General features: G+C 51.9%; 1 protein-coding gene across 1 annotated transcript in view; it reads right to left on the bottom strand.

Annotated features, from left to right (window-relative positions):
- GALNT2 (polypeptide N-acetylgalactosaminyltransferase 2) overlaps positions 1–18,731 on the bottom strand; it is a 184,335-nt gene that overhangs the window by 13,447 nt on the left and 152,157 nt on the right. The window contains exons 8-13 of the mRNA XM_045783555.2: positions 16,664–16,751; positions 12,879–12,966; positions 10,884–10,987; positions 7,487–7,613; positions 1,776–1,868; positions 1,367–1,450 (exon numbers count right to left, since the gene is read on the bottom strand). Coding sequence (XP_045639511.1) covers positions 1,367–1,450; positions 1,776–1,868; positions 7,487–7,613; positions 10,884–10,987; positions 12,879–12,966; positions 16,664–16,751 — 584 coding nt within the window. The remainder of the gene's footprint in view (positions 1–1,366; positions 1,451–1,775; positions 1,869–7,486; positions 7,614–10,883; positions 10,988–12,878; positions 12,967–16,663; positions 16,752–18,731) is intronic.

Raw genomic sequence — 18,731 nt, 5'->3', positions numbered from 1 at the left:
CTCTGTCACAGATGACCGTGACGGCAAAAGCAGAGTGGGCACCATTATGGGGCTACAGTCCACTGGTGTGAAGCACCCCACTGGGTGGAAGAGAGACCGTGACCAGGCGCCTCCCGCGGGTGACCAACACTGTTCTCAAGCCCCAGCGAAAGCCGTCCGTCACAGAGGGGGCCCGAGGGAGGAGGACGCTGTGCTCCCCCGCTCTCTGCGTGCGTGGCACGAAGTCGTACACTGCTTCACGAGCAGGAAACCGTTCCAGAGGGTGACGGCTGTGAAGAGCAGCGATGGGGCACAGCCGCATTACCTAACTCTCAAACAAATCTCTGTGACAAGGGCTCTGAAGGAGCCATTAGCACAAAAGATAATGGTGGGGACTCCCGCATTCCCGTCCCGTGTCGGAGATATGCGACTCGCTGGGAGATGCTCGGGGAATATTCAGAATAAGGGATGTGCCACATTAAAGCAAAACCTGTCTGGCAATCCCTTTACGAAGATGAAGTTCGGCTGGATCCCGAAACCCGCAGACCTGCAGGCCCTCTGATGAGGGTCTCAAGTGCTCCCTTAGGACGCAGAGCTCACGTTAATTTAAGGTGAAGCAGCGGGTGTAGAAAGAAGACGCGGGAGGGTACTTCTGCCATCCATCAGTGAGTCTCCTGGAGGGAAGCGGGGGGCCGCCGCTGGTACTCCCATTTCCCGGGGGCTAAGAAGAGGGTTGGAGGCGGGAGGCGCCACTGTGGGCAGGGGACCGGTTCCCAGGCTCTGCTGGGTGCAGCCCTCTGTTCGCTGGCCCACAGGACGGGCAGCGGCATCTGGGCAGTGGGAACAGAGTGGGAGGTGGCGGAGAGGATTTATTCTTCGGTCTCTGCCCAGGTGAGTACTGACCCCGCCTCCGGACACTCACTCACGAGGGCAAGACGAGCAAGGAGGGCGGGGCCCTTGGAGCCAGACCGGGGAGGCCGGGCAGAGGCACCTGCTGGTGGGGAGGACCCAGAGCACACGCTGGGGGAGGCTGACCGCTGCTCCTCGGGCCACTTACAGAGCCGGTGAGACAACAGCCCTTGTCACTTAGCCCCATCCTCTCGCCAAGAGGGCATGAGGTAAATGAGGCACCCCCTGGGACTGTTTCTGCCTCTGTGGGGAATGGGAAGGTCTCTCAGCAGGAGGCCACCGTTCGGGGAGCGCATTCTCAGGGGTGCTCAAGGACAGCCGTGGGGTGAGGACACGCAGCTCTCACTGGGAGCCTCAGCTCCTGGCCTCTCGCCAGGGGCACAACCTTCACGTGTCACCCTTCTGGGCCTCCCCACCTCTCTGACATCCGCGGCTCCTCAACCCTTACCAAGCGAGAGCCTCGATCCCGGCGGCTTACCTCAGCTCTGGGTAGACGTTTTCTAAGTACCACTTGAAAGGCTTGCAGCTCAGTTTCTTCCTGAGCTCCAGTCGGCTCTGAATACTGGAGGAGAGGGAAACAAGATTCCTTTAGCAATTTTAAGAACAGACAGGCTCCTTACATCAAATCTGGAAAGCTGCAGACAATGGAGGCAGGTGGTGGAGCTTGGACGGTCCACACTCCTGTCCCACGGTCCCGGCCCACCTCCCACACGCCTCCTGCCTCGGGCCCTCATCCAGCCTTGAGAAGAGGCCCCAGCTTTGACACCTCGGCGACGGTTCTAGACTCTGGCAGGAGAATGGTTCATGGGGTGCGGGCTGACTGCAGGTTCCCCTCATCCCCCAGGATCCCGAGCAAAGTAGCACGAGAGGGCTCGAGTGACACTTACTTTCCGTAAGGAACGTTTCTGGCAGAAGGCACTGCTGCGTAATAGAAATTTTTGTATTCATCCATCCAGACCTCTGCTGCCCGGCGGGTGTTACTAGAAACAAAATAAATCTGCTTGAGCTGTGATGTGCTTCCTTTCCACGGCATCACCCCGTGTGCCCTTGTCTGCTCGGAGGCTACTTAGAAGGTCCTCCGAGGTGCGCCGGCAGCTGCGGCAGTGATGCAGAAAGCAGGCGTCCCCACTCGGCACCCAGGCCCAGATTTGCGGGTAGCGGGCATTCAGCGGGTGCTCACTGAACACACAGAAGCCGCCTTCTCGTCTTCCACAGAAACAGATGGTCAGAGAGCAAAAGTCAGCGTTAGAACTGCAGCACGGGCAGGCCCTGGGAGGAAGAGACTGGGGCTGGACCAGCAAGGAGGACACAGAGCATCACTGCGGTAACCCGCATTATGTATGCACGGGAGGCTGGTGGGGGGGAGTCCAGCCAGGAGATCCTTGGCCTCTATGGCCCTTCTCATCACGGCTGTAACAGGACTAGATAGCCCTGGGGAAAAGTTAAAAATAGATAAGAATTACTATTAAAGAGACTTTTCTCCCTGCAGGCTTGAGCTGAGAGAGTGTCTTGTTTGGACAAGGAAGAGTGATGGGAAGAGGAGAAAAGCTTTACGCCCCACATCTGGGGCTCCGACTAACTACACCGTGCTAGAAGGACCCAGAGAGAACAGGCTTTTCTGCCAGGCAAGAAAACCGTGTGCTTAAATTTCAGAATCATGCCTACTTAAATCTCAAAGCCATGCTGCATGATCAGTTAAGACCACTGGAACAGCTACTTTGGCATCTCCGGCCGGTGTGCAAGGCTCCCCCGTGCATGGGCGTCAGCATCTGACCCTGCCAACAGTCTTTTCAGGGCACGTACGAAGCAGCATTCGTACAGTGAGCTCTTTGCTCCCATACCCTGGACTCGGTTCCAAAGCAGACTCACTCCTCCTTAAGAACCCATATAGAAGACATTACGCTCTTCCAAAATAAATATATTAAGGAGACAATGTTCACCTTTGAAAAGAATTCCTTTTCTCTACCAGAAAGGTCTCTTTTAAATAGTGAGCCTTTCAAATTACCTGAGCTACAATTATTAAAATAACTTCTATTCGGGGCATCTATCTTTCACACAGAGTGATGTATAGCCCCTTTCTCCTCTTCGTGAAGTAGAAGATGAACTGGTGAGAAGGCCATCTATGAGACAGGTGGCACGATATGAATGAACACACCCCCTCCTCTGATCCGGCAGTTCCCACTTCTGGAAATTTACCTCAAGGAGAATATATAGCCGAAGATATGCTCACTTCAGCATTGTTTATAACGGCAAGAAAGTTTTTTAGAAACCATATGGTCATCGACAGGGAAACGATCAAATAAATGGATGACTCTGCAGCCACTGAAAATCCCAGTGGACATTTCACCTGCTGCCGTGGGACGATGTCCCTGATTGTTGTTGGGTGAAAGACCAGAGCACAGTAGGTCAGTGTGTGCAGGGAGAAGGGAGAAGGGGGTGGTGAGGGATAGGGCCGCCACATTGTAAGACTGCTATCTTTGGTAATGAGATTGAGGATATTTTTTACTCTCGCTCTGTAAGAAATACATATGTACAGCCGTGTGCATTTAAAGATCTGAAGTGCCTGGGATACTGGAGCCTAAGCATTACTTCTCAGACGAGCTACTAAACACTCCTCCTGGGATTTTGGGGGCATACACAGTGGCCCATGCCTCAACTTACGCCCAATCCCAAAGCCGGTGTGTGACTTCCGTGCTCTGGGACTTGGATTGCTCATCAGGAAGATAAAAGGCTTGGATTCAAGCATCTCCTAGGTCCCTTTTAGCTCTAATGGCTTCGAGGTTTTGTGAATTCCAATCACACAGTGATTTTCAATCACCTAAGTCATGAAGTAATTAAGTCATTTCTTAATTCTAAATGCAAAACAACATCTCTCTGTCTACTTACTAGAGAAGGATATGTACGTAGCCTCAACGAGTCAGCGCCATGGGCTACTCAGTGCTAGTTTCAGTTCATTCATTCAAACGTTTCTTCGGTACCTACCATATGCCCAACAGTCTTGTTGGTACTATGGCTACAGTGGCACCCAGAAGGGTCCACTTTGACTGATCCAGGTTCTCCTCGCTTTCGCTCCCCCTCCGCCCACCCCTAAACTTGGTGCAAAGAGGTTCTATCGGGAAGCAGGCAGCAGAGAGAAGGTGGGATGCGCATGGGCCAGCTCTACTGCTTGGTGGTAGTAACAGAAGAAAGTTCAGTAAGAGACTAACTTTAAACCACTGGTTTCCTCTAGCTAATTTCAATCCTATCAGTCAAGTCTCACCATTAACCCTAAACTGAAAACCGAATACCCACCTAAAGATCCACCTTACCTCCAGGCTGCTATTCTGATCGGGCGTCCCTGGCCCCAGCGGAGACTCCAATGAACACATCCCCTCAAGCACACACACAGCGCCCTCCAGTCTCTCAAGGGCTTGTGGGAGGCTAACTGGAAATGCAGCGAAAAACATACCAACTGGATCGCTCTCAACTGGTCTTAAGGGATGCGGCTGCCATCGCCAGGGACAGGAAGGAAGAATTTGCAGGTGGGTCACATCACCCTACCCTAAGTGCAGGTGCCCTCGTGCACAGCCGGGGGTGGTAAAACAATGTAAGACCCCACTGGGGTTACTTGCTTCATTCATTCATTCATTCATTCATTCATTCATTCATTCATCATTCACTTACTCACTGACAAACTAACCTACACAAATGTTCTATTGCCCATTTTAGAATCTGTACCTAATGGACGAATTCCACCGACCTCAGACACTAGCTGCCCCTACGGATCTAGATTAAAAAGATCAATGTGTGGTGACGACATGGAGTCCGGAGCCCAACGGCCCAAGTGGCGACCCAGCTCTGGCGCTTTCCAGCTGTGTGAAGTTGGGACTGTGGGACTGAAATTTTCGTGCCTCAGTTTCCTTAATAGCACTTCCTTCATAAGGTTTTATGAAAATGATGTAAGCTAATATTTGTCAAGTACTCAAAACAGCCACATGCACACAAAACGCTATATAAATATTAGCGGTTTCTGACGTCCCACTTTTTAAACGGTGAAATACTTATACCTTCGTGCCACAGACTAGAGGAAATCAGAGAGAACGTGGAACTGGAAAGGGATCTCAGAAATAATATAATTCTACCTTCTTATCTTTTAGCTGAGTCCATGGAGGCAGAGGGCCATGGAGCCCCACGGAAGGCCAGCAGATCTCGCTGCCTCAAATATGGAAAGCCTGGGTCTGTCTTCTCTCCAGGCCTCTAGTGTTCAGGCTCCTGGGCCACAAGACACAGTGAGGACGTTTCCCTTCTAAAGAAGAGTGCTTTAGGGGCGCCTGGGTGGCTCAGTCGTTAAGCGTCTGCCTTCGGCTCAGTTCATGATCCCAGGGGCCTGGAATCAAGCCCCGCATCGGGCTCCCTGCTCAGCGGGAGGCCTGCTTCTCCCTCTCCCTCTGCGCTCTGCTTATGTTCTCTCTCTCGCTGTCTTTCTCTCTGTCAAATAAATAAATAAAATCTTAAAAAAAAAATAAAGAAGAGTGCTTAAAAAAAAGCGTATAAAAGTATAAAGCAATGTCCTGTGTATGTTAACGGATTCTTTTCTACAAGCCCGCCATGTGCTGGTAGCAACCAATGGCTTTGATTTGGATATTTGATATGTCTACACAGGAGGTTTTGGGGAGGAATCTCACGTTGTCCCTGGGAAAAAACATACCTATCACTGTCTGTTTGATTTTGTAGAGCTCACTGGATAAGAACATATTTTTGTTCTTAAGAATAGTAATGAAGTCAGACAACATTCGAGAAAGGACAGGCTTTTGAAAGCAGGTAATTTGGTCAGAAGTTACTTGCTATTTGGCTTCACTAAAGTTTCCCAGAACCCAGAGTCTCTACGCTAAAACTAACTTCTGTGTACTATGTGTGTATTGTGTGATCTGTACTTTGAATCAAAGTTCTAAAATCCTACACAAGAGATAAGCTCGTCATTCTCCCCAACTCACTTCCACCCTCTCTCAAGTGCTCCTAGTTTGGTGGGGGCAGCAGGTCAGCAAAGTTATAGGACTGAAGGCCAAGGACTCACTCTTAATTCCTGGCTCTCGGTCTCTGGCCACTGCCAGGCCACTGTCAACGCTGCCCCTGGTCCAGCCGCCTCCTCTCGGCCTGGGCCACTGCAACAGCTCTTAGAAGTGTGTTGTCCCCCCCTCCCCCCTCCCCTGCTGCTCCTGTGGGGGAGGGGAGGGATACTGGAACCATCATTTCCTCCAGGGGTCACCTCGCTCACTAAAGCTTAAAACAGAGAAGTCTGTTTGCCTCAGAGGGGAGGGGAGTGGGGGAATGGGATAGACCGGTGATGGGTAGTAAGGAGGGCACGTATTGCATGGTGCACTGGGTGTTATACGCAATTAATGAATCATCGAGCCTTACATCGGAAACCGGGGATGTACTGTATGGTGACTAACATAATATAATAAAAAATCATTAAAAAAAAAAAACAAAAAAAGCCCCAAAAAAACAGAGAAGTCAGGTAGCTGCTCAAAGGTCAGGCGCCTACAGCAGCCTCCCCCAGCCTCAAAACAACAGCCAGTTTCCCAGGGCCCACATGGCGGCTTGGCTGGGGCCGGTCGAGCTCCCCCACCCTGTCTACTGTCCCCTCATTCCCTAGGCTCCAGGCCCAGCTGGGGTCCTCCCGCTCTGAAGAAGCCACGCAGACCTCGGCACAGAGGACCTGCTCGTCCTGCGGGGAGTCCACAGCTCCTCCCTCCCACCTGTCTGGGCTGAAACAAGCGCCATCTCCTGAGAGGGTCCCTTGGCTGCGTGCCACCCTGCAAACCTCTCCTCCTGTCCCTCTCGTGCTCGACCACGTGGCCACATGTTGTCTGTCTCATGGCATTTATCAGCGGCTGTGACTATCCTATTTAGCTATTCATATATTGGGCCGACTACTCCCACTGCCCGGACGCCAGGCGGGCTGGCTCCTATGCTGTTTTATCTTTAGCATCAGAAAGAATTCCCTAGAAAAAACCGTGGGCCCACGACTGGTAATTTGCCTATTTTCTTCAGAAAGCTCTTCATTTGGCATCTTCATGTTTGCTAAAATGTATCTATTATGTATCATAAATCCTGTCTACGTGCCGTGTGGATTTTTTGGCAGCTTCACTTACACACTGTTCACGCATTGTTCCTTGGATGGTAATACATACAAGAAAATAAGCTCCTCTTCTTTACGATCATGTTTCCTCATACATTTTTGGGCGTGTACAGTTGCATGAACTTTCACACGTGTACAGATTTGTATGACGGCCACGTGAGGACGCAGCACGGCACCCTCACCCCGGCCAGCCCTCCGGCTGCCCCTCTGTGGTCCCACCCCTGCCCCAGCCCAGGCTGCCCTCCATCGTTGTAGCTGTGTCTTTCTGAGACTGTCCTAGGTTGTAGAGTATGCGACTTTTCACGCAGCACACTGCCCCCGAGAGGCACGCACGTTGCTGTGTGTACAGGTGACCCTCGTCCGTGCTGTGTGGTATCCTGACGAAGGACACCTGTTGCCATGCAGCGCAAGGTTAAGTGCTGTCTGGATGGTGGTCACCAATGGCTTGGTCCTGCTCAGCCTCTCACGGCCACTTACCGGGCAAAGACCGTGCCGCTGCCACCCGGGAAAGTGTAGGGGTGCTGCTTCCGGAACACGTGTCCCACGCGGCTGCAGGGGACGATCTCCAGGCTGCCACCGCACTGCCACACGCGGAACGAGATCTCTGAGATGAGGAACGAGACAGGGTGACTGACAGAGCCCCGGGCTGCTCTGAGCAGCAGCCACGCCAGACAGGGTACCCCCCCCCACCGCCGCCACCATCCCATCAAAGTGCTCTCGTGCCCTCAACGGCTGAGGGAGATGGGAATAAGGAACCTGCCTCCCTCCAGAACATGGTCCTGAACTTTCTGCAGTGGAGACATCCGGCCCACCCTGGGTCTCCCGGCTCCACGGCATAATCCGGAAAGTAGGTGCAAGCGGATGTGGTACTCAGCTCGACTAGTGAGCATCTCACGAAGTACACGTACCCTAAATGTATACAATTTCAAATTGTCAGCAGTCCCTCAACAGAATTGGGAAGACAAAAAAGATCGAATCCGAGTTCATACTTGGGTGTTTCCACAACAGTGTTGTTTTACAGAAATGTAAAGTGATGTGGACAAAAAGAAGAAAAATGTCAAACCAATTACCTATGCTGGGACATGTATGATCTTAGATTTTAGCACAGATCCGAATTACGGAAGCCAAGGAGAACTCTGTCACCAAATCCTATGTTTTCACTAAACGATTTCAAAAGAGAGAGAGAGAGCACACGGAAACATTTTTCAGATTCTGATGAGACACCTTGAGACAAGTGGGAGTCTCTGGACTATTCTGAATATGAAGGACCCCGGGCATAAGAGCACGCATGTCTGTGTAGCACCACGGTATCGACCACTGATGTGCTTGCACCAAATTCTTCCCTAGCTGGGTCGTGATCCAAGCCCCTGCGGCGAAGGGCTTCTGACGTTCTTTCTCAGCGTCCGACAACACTTTGAATAAGAAGTTCTCTGTATCTCAGGACGTAAAATTTAAATATACATTTGCCTAACTGGAACATTCAAAAGCGGGGGCTAGGAAAGCCCTGTGGCTTCCATATGCGGAAGCTGTTAAACCAGGAGGGGATCCATTCAGGGATCTGGTGGGAGATTCTGAAGGCCACATATGATTACAATTACATTCAGCTCTGATTTCCCTTGAACTCGGGGACGCTACAACGTGGGAATGGTTCCTCAAGATAACCTGGTGGATTCTGACCAAGGTGGTTTGTGTTTACATCTTGGCCTTTGCTAATGACCAGCTTTGAGATCTTAGGCAAGACCTCGGTCCTTCAAGAAAGCATGAGATGAAGTGTACGGAGTTGTCAGAAATCTCTATGCTGTGCACCTGAAACTAATGGAACCGTAACACTGTGTGTTAGCGATCCTTTAAAAAAAAAAAAAAAAAAAAAGGAAAAAGAAAGCATAAAATGAGCTGAAGTACCGGAAGCAGTTAGCCTCTATCCTAATGCTGTAGGGACACGGCACAAAGGACAAATATGCCCAAGGAGCCTGACCCCTGTGTCTCCCAGGGGCTCTCGGGATCAGGTTCTTTGCTCACATGACCAGCTAGGAAAAGCGGAAGCTGCAGTGGTTCTTTCTTCGGCCGGGGGGGGGGGGGGGTGTACTTGGAGGAGGCGGTTTTGGATTTTACTCCAGCATCCCTGGACCCCACCTCAGCCGACACACACATCCACGCATGCCACGCAGGCTGGACAACTGCCGGTGTGCACCCAGCACTCAGAGAAAGAAGTCACAACGGTCTCAGAAAGACTCAGACTGGGGACTTCTCTTGCTGAAACCTGTGCGCCTGCTTGACCTCTGAGGACAGTGGAAGACTCCTCGGGAGTGGCTTTACCAAGCCAGGCAAGGGGAGGGAAGGTGCCAGATGGGGCCGGGCAGGGGCTGCTCCAGGCCCTCCCTCCCGGCCCCACCCCAACCTGACCCCAGTCCCTTCAAGCCCTTCCGGGAACCTCCCCTATGGCACAGCCACATGAATATAAAACCAAGCCAACAACAACCAACAAACCAGGTCATTTAAGAAAACTCTCCCTTCCTCTGGTCTCTCAGGGAAATGTCCCCTTTGATGCTTCAATCAACACTCTACCCTGTGACACAAAGACTGGCAGCCACCTCATTTGCCTAATCCGTGCTTTCAGCTAATAGCATTTTGAAAACCACACCGTGGCTTCAGGAGCGGGTCACCTAAGTAATGTGCTGTCCTACGGGGGTCCTGGCTGCCCCGCTCTCCACGAAGCCGGCAGGAGATGTCTGTGGAGCGAGGGTGACTCAGAATTCTCTTTAGAAGGTTAGTAATTCTTCTGAAGCCTTTCGTGCTCAAATGGCTTTAATACAAGTCCTCCCTACCTGTCAACGTATCATTAAAAAAAACCAAAAGGAGTCTGACTCATGGTCCTTTGTCCCAGCGTAGTTATTGAGCCTAGAGAAGCTTTCAACATCAAGCCACGGCAGACAACCGCTCCACAGCAGAGACGCTATCACTAACTTTAACATCAGAAAACGGAGAAGAATAAGAGGCTGGTCTAGATTTTTCTTTTAAACAAAAAAAATCCAAGTTTCTGTTACAGGTAAAACTACTAAAAATGACAGTGACATCATGTTTCCCTCCTTGTCCTTGCCCTGCTTCCTCCCAGGGCACGTCCACCCAAGGGGGAATTAGTTCAACAGCATCAGGGGCTGAGGAGACTCCGTTCAGAACCCCAGCAGAAAACCCTAAACAAACGATAAAACAAAGTAAGAAGAGTCTTTTCATCTTCACACAATAAATGACACACATGGCTAGTAATGTAGACCAAAATCTATAAAATTTCATTGTCCCTAAACCTAAGGAAAACTGATCTGCATGGGTTATTAAAAACAAAAACCAAAAAAATCAAACCAAATTAGAACCATTCACAAAGTAGTCAAGAAGCGCTTAAATGTCAAGGCCTCTCGGCTCCGCGTGACTTCCAGCATCACAGCTCAGTTCACCCCATGAAGCTGGCCAGGGCTGGTTTTCTACCCCACACAGCTGAACACGATCCCACAGCCTGCAATGATTCCCCACATTTGGAAGCTCGCTGTCCAAACCCTCGGATCCAAAGGACATTAGAGTTTGCATTTCCCTTCAGTCTTCTAGCATCCTGCGCTCTAACTCAGGGCGACAGATTTAGCGCCCAAACCCAGACACGGTAGAAGAAGGGATGCTATTTACACTTATTCGGGGAACTGACGGCATGTGATGAATGGTGACTAAGGTCTTTACAGGTTTTTTCTCCAACTGGCTCCCTGCATACACCAGCTCTTGCCTAACAGCCTTTTCAAAGCTTCCACTTTTCATTTTGACGCCCTTGGTGGGTAGGAAAAGGCCATAGTTTCATCAGAATTAGAAAGTGAAAACACAGGCTCTCATGTACCTAGGTTTTCTCCTCCCCACACGTCCATCATCATGTCATACTTCCCCAGTTCTTCAAAGTAGAGCTTGTCCATCACGAAGAGCCCGCCAGCAATCATAGGGGTTCTGGAAAGGCAGAGATGGTGAAGGGAAGAAAGGGACCGGCCAGAGGTCAATGTTAGATCTCCTGCATTCTAATGCCAAGGTCAGGTCTATAAGCTGACCTTAAAAATCACAGCACAGCCATGGCTCCCAATTCAGAGCTAGTGATGCCCTCACTCTCTTTTTCCACTGCTGACTTCACATGCCTCCCACCTGCCCTGCTCAGACACTCCCACAGCACAAGGGACTGGACCCGATGTCCCTCTGAGTGACCGTTGGAGCTGGGGACACTCACTGACAAGCAGCCCTAGGCAGGTACTTGACCTTTCTGTGCCTCAATTTCCCTAAAGGATTACAAAAAATAATACGAATAAGCCCTCAGCACACTTGGGAAATGCTTGATAATGTCAGCTATCCTCCTTCTTTCCTGTTAGCTGGACCCCTCACCTTTGTGCTTCCTCAGCCTGGGAGGGGGCTTACTGAGCCCCTACTTCCTTTCCAGTAGATGCCCGAACTCAATGTCGAGTGCTGGCAGTCTAGAGCACACTGTGATGTTGGTTAAATGCTTGTGAGTGCCGGTGGTCAGTGTGCATGGTCAGTGCCTGTAGTTAGTGCCGGAAGTCAGTGCTTGGAAGTCAGTGCCGGTAGTCAGTGCCGGAAGTCAGTGCCTGTAAGTCAGTGTTGGTAGTCAGTGCCGGTAGTCAGTGCCGGAAGTCAGTGCCGGAAGTCAGTGCCTGTAAGTCAGTGTTGGTAGTCAGTGTCCATAGTTAGTGCCTGGAAGTCAGTGCCGGTAGTCAGTGCCAGTAGTCAGTGCCGGAAGTCAGTGCCTGTAAGTCAGTGTTGGTAGTCAGTGCCGGAAGTCAGTGCCTGTAAGTCAGTGTTGGTAGTCAGTGTCCATAGTTAGTGCCCAGAAGTCAGTGCCGGTAGTCAGTGCTGGAAGTCAGTGCCTGTAAGTCAGTGTTGGTAGTCAGTGCCGGAAGTCAGTGCCGGAAGTCAGTGCCTGTAAGTCAGTGTTGGTAGTCAGTGTCCATAGTTAGTGCCCGGAAGTCAGTGCCGGTAGTCAGTGCCGGTAGTCAGTGCCGGAAGTCAGTGCCGGAAGTCAGTGCCTGTAAGTCAGTGTTGGTAGTCAGTGCCGGTAGTCAGTGCCGGAAGTCAGTGCCTGTAAGTCAGTGTCGGTAGTCAGTGCCCAGAAGTCAGTGCCGGAAGTCAGTGCCGGAAGTCAGTGCCTAGAAGTCAGTGCTGGTAGTCAGTGCCTAGAAGTCAGTGTTGGTAGTCAGTGCCCAGAAGTCAGTGCTGGTAGTCAGTGCCCAGAAGTCTGTGTTGGTCTTCAGTGCCCGGTAGTCAGTGCTTGGAAGTCAGTGCTGGAAGTCTGGCAGTGCTGCCGCTGTGTGTCTGGCCTGAAGAGGCACCCCACATTCACACCCAACTACAGGTAGTTGACTCCTGACTCCCCACCTGGACTCCTCAGCAGGGCATGGCCTGAATCTGAAAGCCAAGTGTTAATGGCCACAAGCTCTGTCTTCTGTGCACCAGCAGGAAAGCAGAGGCAGCTCAGGGATGGGAGCGGACCAGGAAGGGCAGCAGCAGAGGGGACTCATGGTCCCCCAGCCCTCCCCTTTCCCTGGTCCCTGAGTTCAATTTGAAGAGCCCGCCCTGCTGGAAACCGCGCTACAGTATAAACGTGAGGGAACTCCCAGAACTCACAGATCTGCCTCCTGTAGTTGTAGGTTAGGCTTCATCTGAGGAAATCTCAAAGTACTTTATTCTATGATCCCGTGGCAGAAACTCTCCCTCGAGCCAGGACAGGGGAAACGGTGTTGGCGGCAGACAGGAAGATGAAGAGCCTAACTACGTCTCTAGGAAACAGGGCCAGAGCGGGGGTCTTACCTAGGAGGGGCACCCCGAAGGCACTTACTTTATGGGGGCGACCGGGTTCCCTTGCCGGGATCGCCTCTGCTCTGGGGTCATGTAATCCCATTTGAAGACCAAGTTCCAGTCAAAACCTGCCGGCCGTGGGAAAGAAACAAAACATTAGGTGCTAACGAGAACTGAGTGTGCTGGCACCCCTGTTCCTCCCAGCTTAGATGTATTTGATATTTGGACAGGACTCACTGAAAACCACAAACAGCAAAAAATTAAATAAAAGCACCACCACTAAAGCAGCAGCAGAGGGGAGAACCTGGGGCAGGGGGACCGGGGGGAGGGTGCACACTGACTTCTTCCCCGAAAAGCTCACCCCAAACAGAAAATGTGGGTCAGCCCTTCCTACAATTAAAATGCCTGAGAATAACTAAAAAGGAACAGAGGGCTGCAAGGACAGAGAAAACAGGTGGGACAGAGTCAAATCTGCCACCATGCCTCCCACTCTGTCCCAGGGCAAAAGAACCCAGGGGAGGGACTAGAGCAGAGGTCCCCTGGCGGGCCAACTTGGCCTCCTCCATGACTCTTTTTTTTTTTTTTTTTTTAAAGATTTTATTTATTTACTCGACAGAGATAGAGACAGCCAGCGAGAGAGGGAACACAAGCAGGGGGAGTGGGAGAGGAAGAAGCAGGCTCGTAGCAGTAGAGCCTGATGTGGGGCTCGATCCCAGATCGCCGGGATCACGCCCTGAGCCGAAGGCAGACGCTTAACTGCTGTGCCACCCAGGCGCCCCCTCCTCCATGACTCTTGACTGCAACTAAACTACAGGGGGCGAGGTGGCAGAGGGAAAACTTTTAGATGAAACCAAGCCGAAGCAAGTGGCAAAGCGGGCAGCAGGCTGCGATTTCTGAGAAATACAGCAGCTGTCCCAATTCGCTTTCAGAATCCACAGGCCGCTCCGGACGGCCGAGCTTAGGCCGGGTGCGTGGACCTGGTTTCTGACATTCGCGTCCAAGCTGCTGGGTCTCACCCTCACGCAGAAGGCACCCCGCTCGAGCCAGTGGGAGCCAGCACACCCCACCTGCTGACGTTCTTGAGACGCACGAGGAGACCACTTCTTGGTGACAGGCGGCTCACTGCATTTCCAAAGGTCTGACAGCCACACCTAATTACTCCAGGGCCACCTACCCTTCAGCTCTGTGCCATCAGGCTTTTTGTCGGCAGGGCTTGTGCAATACCTGAGTTTGGCTTTCTCTTCAGTGTGCTCTGAGGTCAACGTTCGTCTGCCCTGCCAGCCCTCGTGTCTGTAGCCTGAGCGGGGCAGGATGGGAGGTGTGGGCTGGGGGGGTGTCTCCTGGGCCAGCACAGTGTACTTCATGGCTCAACCAGAGGCATGGGACCAAAAAGGTCTCCCAGCTATTATTGCCAAGCGTGGCAGGCTAGCAAAGAACAGCGAGCAGCTGGGAGGCCAGGCGGCAGAGACAGCAGCACACAGGGGAAACTGAGGGAGGCCCCACACGGGCTTTTCCTGAAGAGCCCAGCTCTCCCTGAGGCAGAAGGCATGCCTCAACCAGGGGAACGAGAAATGTCCTGCCTGTGTTATGAACAGACAATGCAAAGGCCTCAATGGGCCAGTCAACATAACGTTACCGCATTTTTTGAATGATCATTATTATTTTATAAATTTGGTCCAAAGAGACAACTTTATTAGGTTTGGAGAATCTGCTAAAAACATCACCCTTGATTTTTTTCCCTAAAGGGATTTGAGAAAATGCTCCTAGAGTCAATTTGGTGCCTCCTCTTCTTCTGACCCAGCAGGAGGACTGCACCCCTACCCTCCCCACCCCCCCAGCCCTCCCCCCTCACCCCCCATGGCATCTGCATCCCTACACTGGCTCTCGAATAAGCAGTTGCCGTGGGAAAAAGAGAGCCCATCAATTCTCAGCTCTTGCAAATCTCCGCAGGAAGAAGACATTCTGAACACTAATGTTCTCTTGATAACTAGGGATCAGTCCTCTTTAAAACCCCAAACCTTCTCACCACTCACTGAGAGTCTTTTCTGAATGTTACATTGCCTGACGTAAGGAGAGTCCTCCCACCATGACCGCCCTGTTGCTGATGCTTGAGATGGGGGAGCTGCTCGCTCACATCACTGACCTCATGCTGGCTACTCTCATCCCTTCGCTAACCCCTGTGGTGGGCACTCCCATTCCCCCCACTTCTCGGATGGGGATACTGAGGCGTGGGTGAAGTGGCCAGCCCACAGTGACATGGCAGGTGGGGTCAAAAACCCCAGTCTCACTGACTTTCTCAGCATTCTGTTTTCTAAGGTTGTGCCCAATTTTATAGTTTCACGGTCTTCTTTTTTTGATGCTAGACTATCAGCTAATCCTGTGTCTGTCTATCTGGAATAGTCCATCCTCCTCTAATCAGCTTCAAGTGTTAGAAGGTGGGGAAAGAAGCCCCTCGTTTCACATAAAGCAACTGGGGTGCTGGACAGCTGGAAAAGAAACTATGGATCTTAGGTGTGAAGAATCAATAGTGAAGAGATTACACAAACAGAAGCCAACGGCTTTGATATGTCTTTCAGCTGCTTCAAGCAGTCTTTGCTGACCTCTTGGCTCCCGGCCGAGTTCTGAGGCATGGCTACCAACCAGCTTGAGTTTGAGAGCACAGAGCATTCCTTGCTGGGCTGTGGGAGAGCCTCGTGGGCAGAGTCACCAGCCCTCCCCACCTCCCCGGTCCTAGGGACACAAGGACGACTAGTAAGAGCCAGGCGTCACATGACCAGTTCCTTCGAGGGGGCTGGTGTGGCTCCTGTGTACCTCTCACACCATGAAGTGCTGCGTCCAGGAGCCCACTGGGGTCCGCCAACCCTTCGGGGGTCTATCCCATCAAAACTACTTTGATATTTGCACTAAGACCTTACATGCCTCCTTCACGCTCACTCTTTCAAAAGTACACGATGGAGCTTTCCAGAAGCCGTAGAGCGTGTAACATCGGTACTCTGATGGACAATGGGATGTGTACTTGCACTGTCTTGTGTTTTAACAATTTCTTGGCTTTCATTTCTAACACAGCAAATGTGGCTACATACAGCCCACATGAACAGAAGTTCTTTGGGGGCCTCTGATAGTTTTTGGAAGGTAGAGAGCATGAGACAGGTTATTCGTGGGGCCCCAGGGGTGGGTGGGTGGGAAGGAACATATCCGGAGGCTGTGAGGACCAACAGGAAGCTGATGCGGCCATTCCAAGCAGGATGTGGATGGCTGGCAGGGTGAGGAGGAGGGCTGCACAACCAAGCCAGGTGTAGGGGTGACGAGAGGGCTTGGGCGGTCAGCGGGAGCCTGGGAGGACCCAGGGGCTGATGGCTCTGTCACCAGGGAGACGCAAGCTATCAGGGGAGCCGGTGTCAGAGAGGAGGCATGGGCGAGCCCGGCCCTTCCACTCCGCAAACGCTGAGCTCTGACGCTCACCACGGACCACCTGTCAGCTCTGGCGACGTCTCGTCCCAGACTCCGACTTGGGAAGGCTTAATCTTTTCTGATTAAAATGACACCCGAACTGTGTACTAAGCCACACGTGCCAACCCAGCCGCAGAAGGTCAAGGAGATAAGAGGAAGACAGGAAGCACAGGAAGTTCTTTAAGGGAAAGAAGGCTATTTTTCTCTCTCTTTATGAGATTCTACTTGTCGGGCATGGAGACGCCCTTTGCTCGCGGCACGCGCACTGGCGGTGAGCAAGCTGCTGTCACTGTCACTCGTGACAGAGTGGGAGCAGTGCTCAGCCGCCATGCAGACGGCCAGAGCAAGGCAGGCTGGACCAGGAGCGGCACCTACCGCCTTTCAAATCAGCGGACGCGCCCACGTACTGAAAGTTGTCCATATTAATGACATCGATGATAGGGGACACAACCCGAGTCCTGTCCTGAAAAACAAATCAACAAAAGACGGGAGTCGGTATCACAAACAAAACAAAGCATCCCACCCAGCAGAGGTAGATACTGGTGGCCGGCAGTTTCAGGGACACCCCGCGCCCCTCTCACCACCTGCCACCCCAGGCCCACGGAGGCCCCGGGGCTCCCCATCCCACGCGCCCTGCCCTCTGCCGTCACACAGATGGTGTCTGTTCTGTGCCGAGCGAGGTGAACAGCGAGTGGGCAGAGAGAATCGCTCCCTGAGCGGACAGCCGTGGCCATGGGATACCTCCGGCATTTGCTGCCCTGGCTGACAGCGAGGACTGCACCCGGGTGTCCCCAGTGTTCTTTCCTGTTTTCCCAAATGTCAAAACTTCCAAGCACAGGACTGCTTTCCTTCTGACAGAATCTAAGTTCAGCTGTCCTTAAGCATCCTATTCTGTGAGCTTCGCTCAACCCCGGGAATGTTCTCGAGGCTGAGACAGCCACGCGACAATGCTAGGAGTCTGTTTCTGGGGGCCTGTGATGAGGAGAGCATGGATATCATCACAGCCAAAGGTAGCCCGAGTCAACTCGAGAATCCCAGATTCGAAGTATGTCTCACCTGTGAGCCTACCCAACAAAACATTTTTTCCCCTTAGATGGAGGCAAGTCTTTTTGCCCCAGTTATTATGCTGGTGGTTTGTGAACATAAGGCCTTTTAACTTTCCCGCCCTCTTTAAAGCCAGATGCTTGATGCTGGTGAGAGGCGTTGCCCCATGCGGCTAGTTAACAAAAGAGCAAATGCGTTCCTTGAGCCGTTTACAGAACTTGTGGCAACCAGAAGAAAGGCTGTGAAAAACAAATGAGTAACAGAATCTGCAGAGCTGAGAACAGAATCCGTCGGAGGCACATGAAAGAGAAGAGTACAAAGTCCCAGTAACTGCAGGTGCCCGTTTATGGGGCAGGAACCCCCGTGCAAGGCACCGAGCATAGGGAATCCAATCTTCCTTGCCTGGCTCCTTCTGGACCTGGGGGTTCGAGTCAAAGAACATAATGTGCTCAACTTCAAAGGCCACTTCTTTTGTTTTGACTTCTTTTGATAGGACTGGAATTAGTGAGAATTACGGCTTTCCACTCCTTCCATGCTTACTCGAGGAGAGGGTACTGGAAATAATTCTGACAATTCCGCCGGGGAAGCATGGGGTCTTTGCACATGCCAGCATCTTGGCTGTGGCTTTCCTGTGTCCTCTGCCTCCCTGGGCAACAGCCTGGCGCGGTGAGGACTGGCCCGGGAGAGGTGGCGTGGGGATTCCAGAGGGGCTCTTCTTTCAGCTAGGTGGGTGTGATGTGTAAGAGGGCCATCCTGGCTCTCCCTCCTGTGTGGACTTTGGGAGTGATATTAAAGTTCCCTGGACCCCAAGTCCCTCATGTGTCAAATGGGGATAATACCTGGCTTAAAGGTAATGTGTCTAACATGTGGTTAGTAAAGAGAACTGAATATCATCTTGTGTACAAGATCAACATCATTGTATCGTAATTACTAGTAGCTTGTGGTTAGTTACTATTTCAGGACTTACTGTCAGCTATGTCCTTGTCACGCCTGACTTGTAAAAGGCATGACTTGTTCATTTTCTATTTCTCTACGACTTTCATTAAGTTTGCTTTATCACCACAAAGAAACACTTTCTCAGTAGGGAGGAAAGAAAGTCAATAGAACAAGTAAAAGGCAAGAGAAATGGCAAAAGGCCAAAAGTAATACCACTGATGATGTTTCTAGAGACAGAGGTACACAGAGTGTGCCACGGGTCACCCTGACAGCCTCAAAGGGTCAACGGTGTGGTCACGGGCACCCGTCCCGCCACAAGCCCGCAGGCTGGGTTTCTCAGCGAGCAGCACAGCAGGAGACGGCCACCCCGCCGCCCCAGCCCTCACGCAGCAAACGCCCGGCTCGCGCTTGCTGGATGCCCGGCGCTGTTCTAAGCACTCTGCCCCTTTTGAGCTCAGAGAGT

Source organism: Ursus americanus, chromosome 6 (genome assembly GCF_024610735.1).
Source record: "Ursus americanus isolate L20-20 chromosome 6, mUrsAme1.1.p, whole genome shotgun sequence".
Taxonomy (NCBI): domain Eukaryota; kingdom Metazoa; phylum Chordata; class Mammalia; order Carnivora; family Ursidae; genus Ursus; species Ursus americanus.
This window is presented reverse-complemented; position numbering and strand designations above follow the sequence as displayed.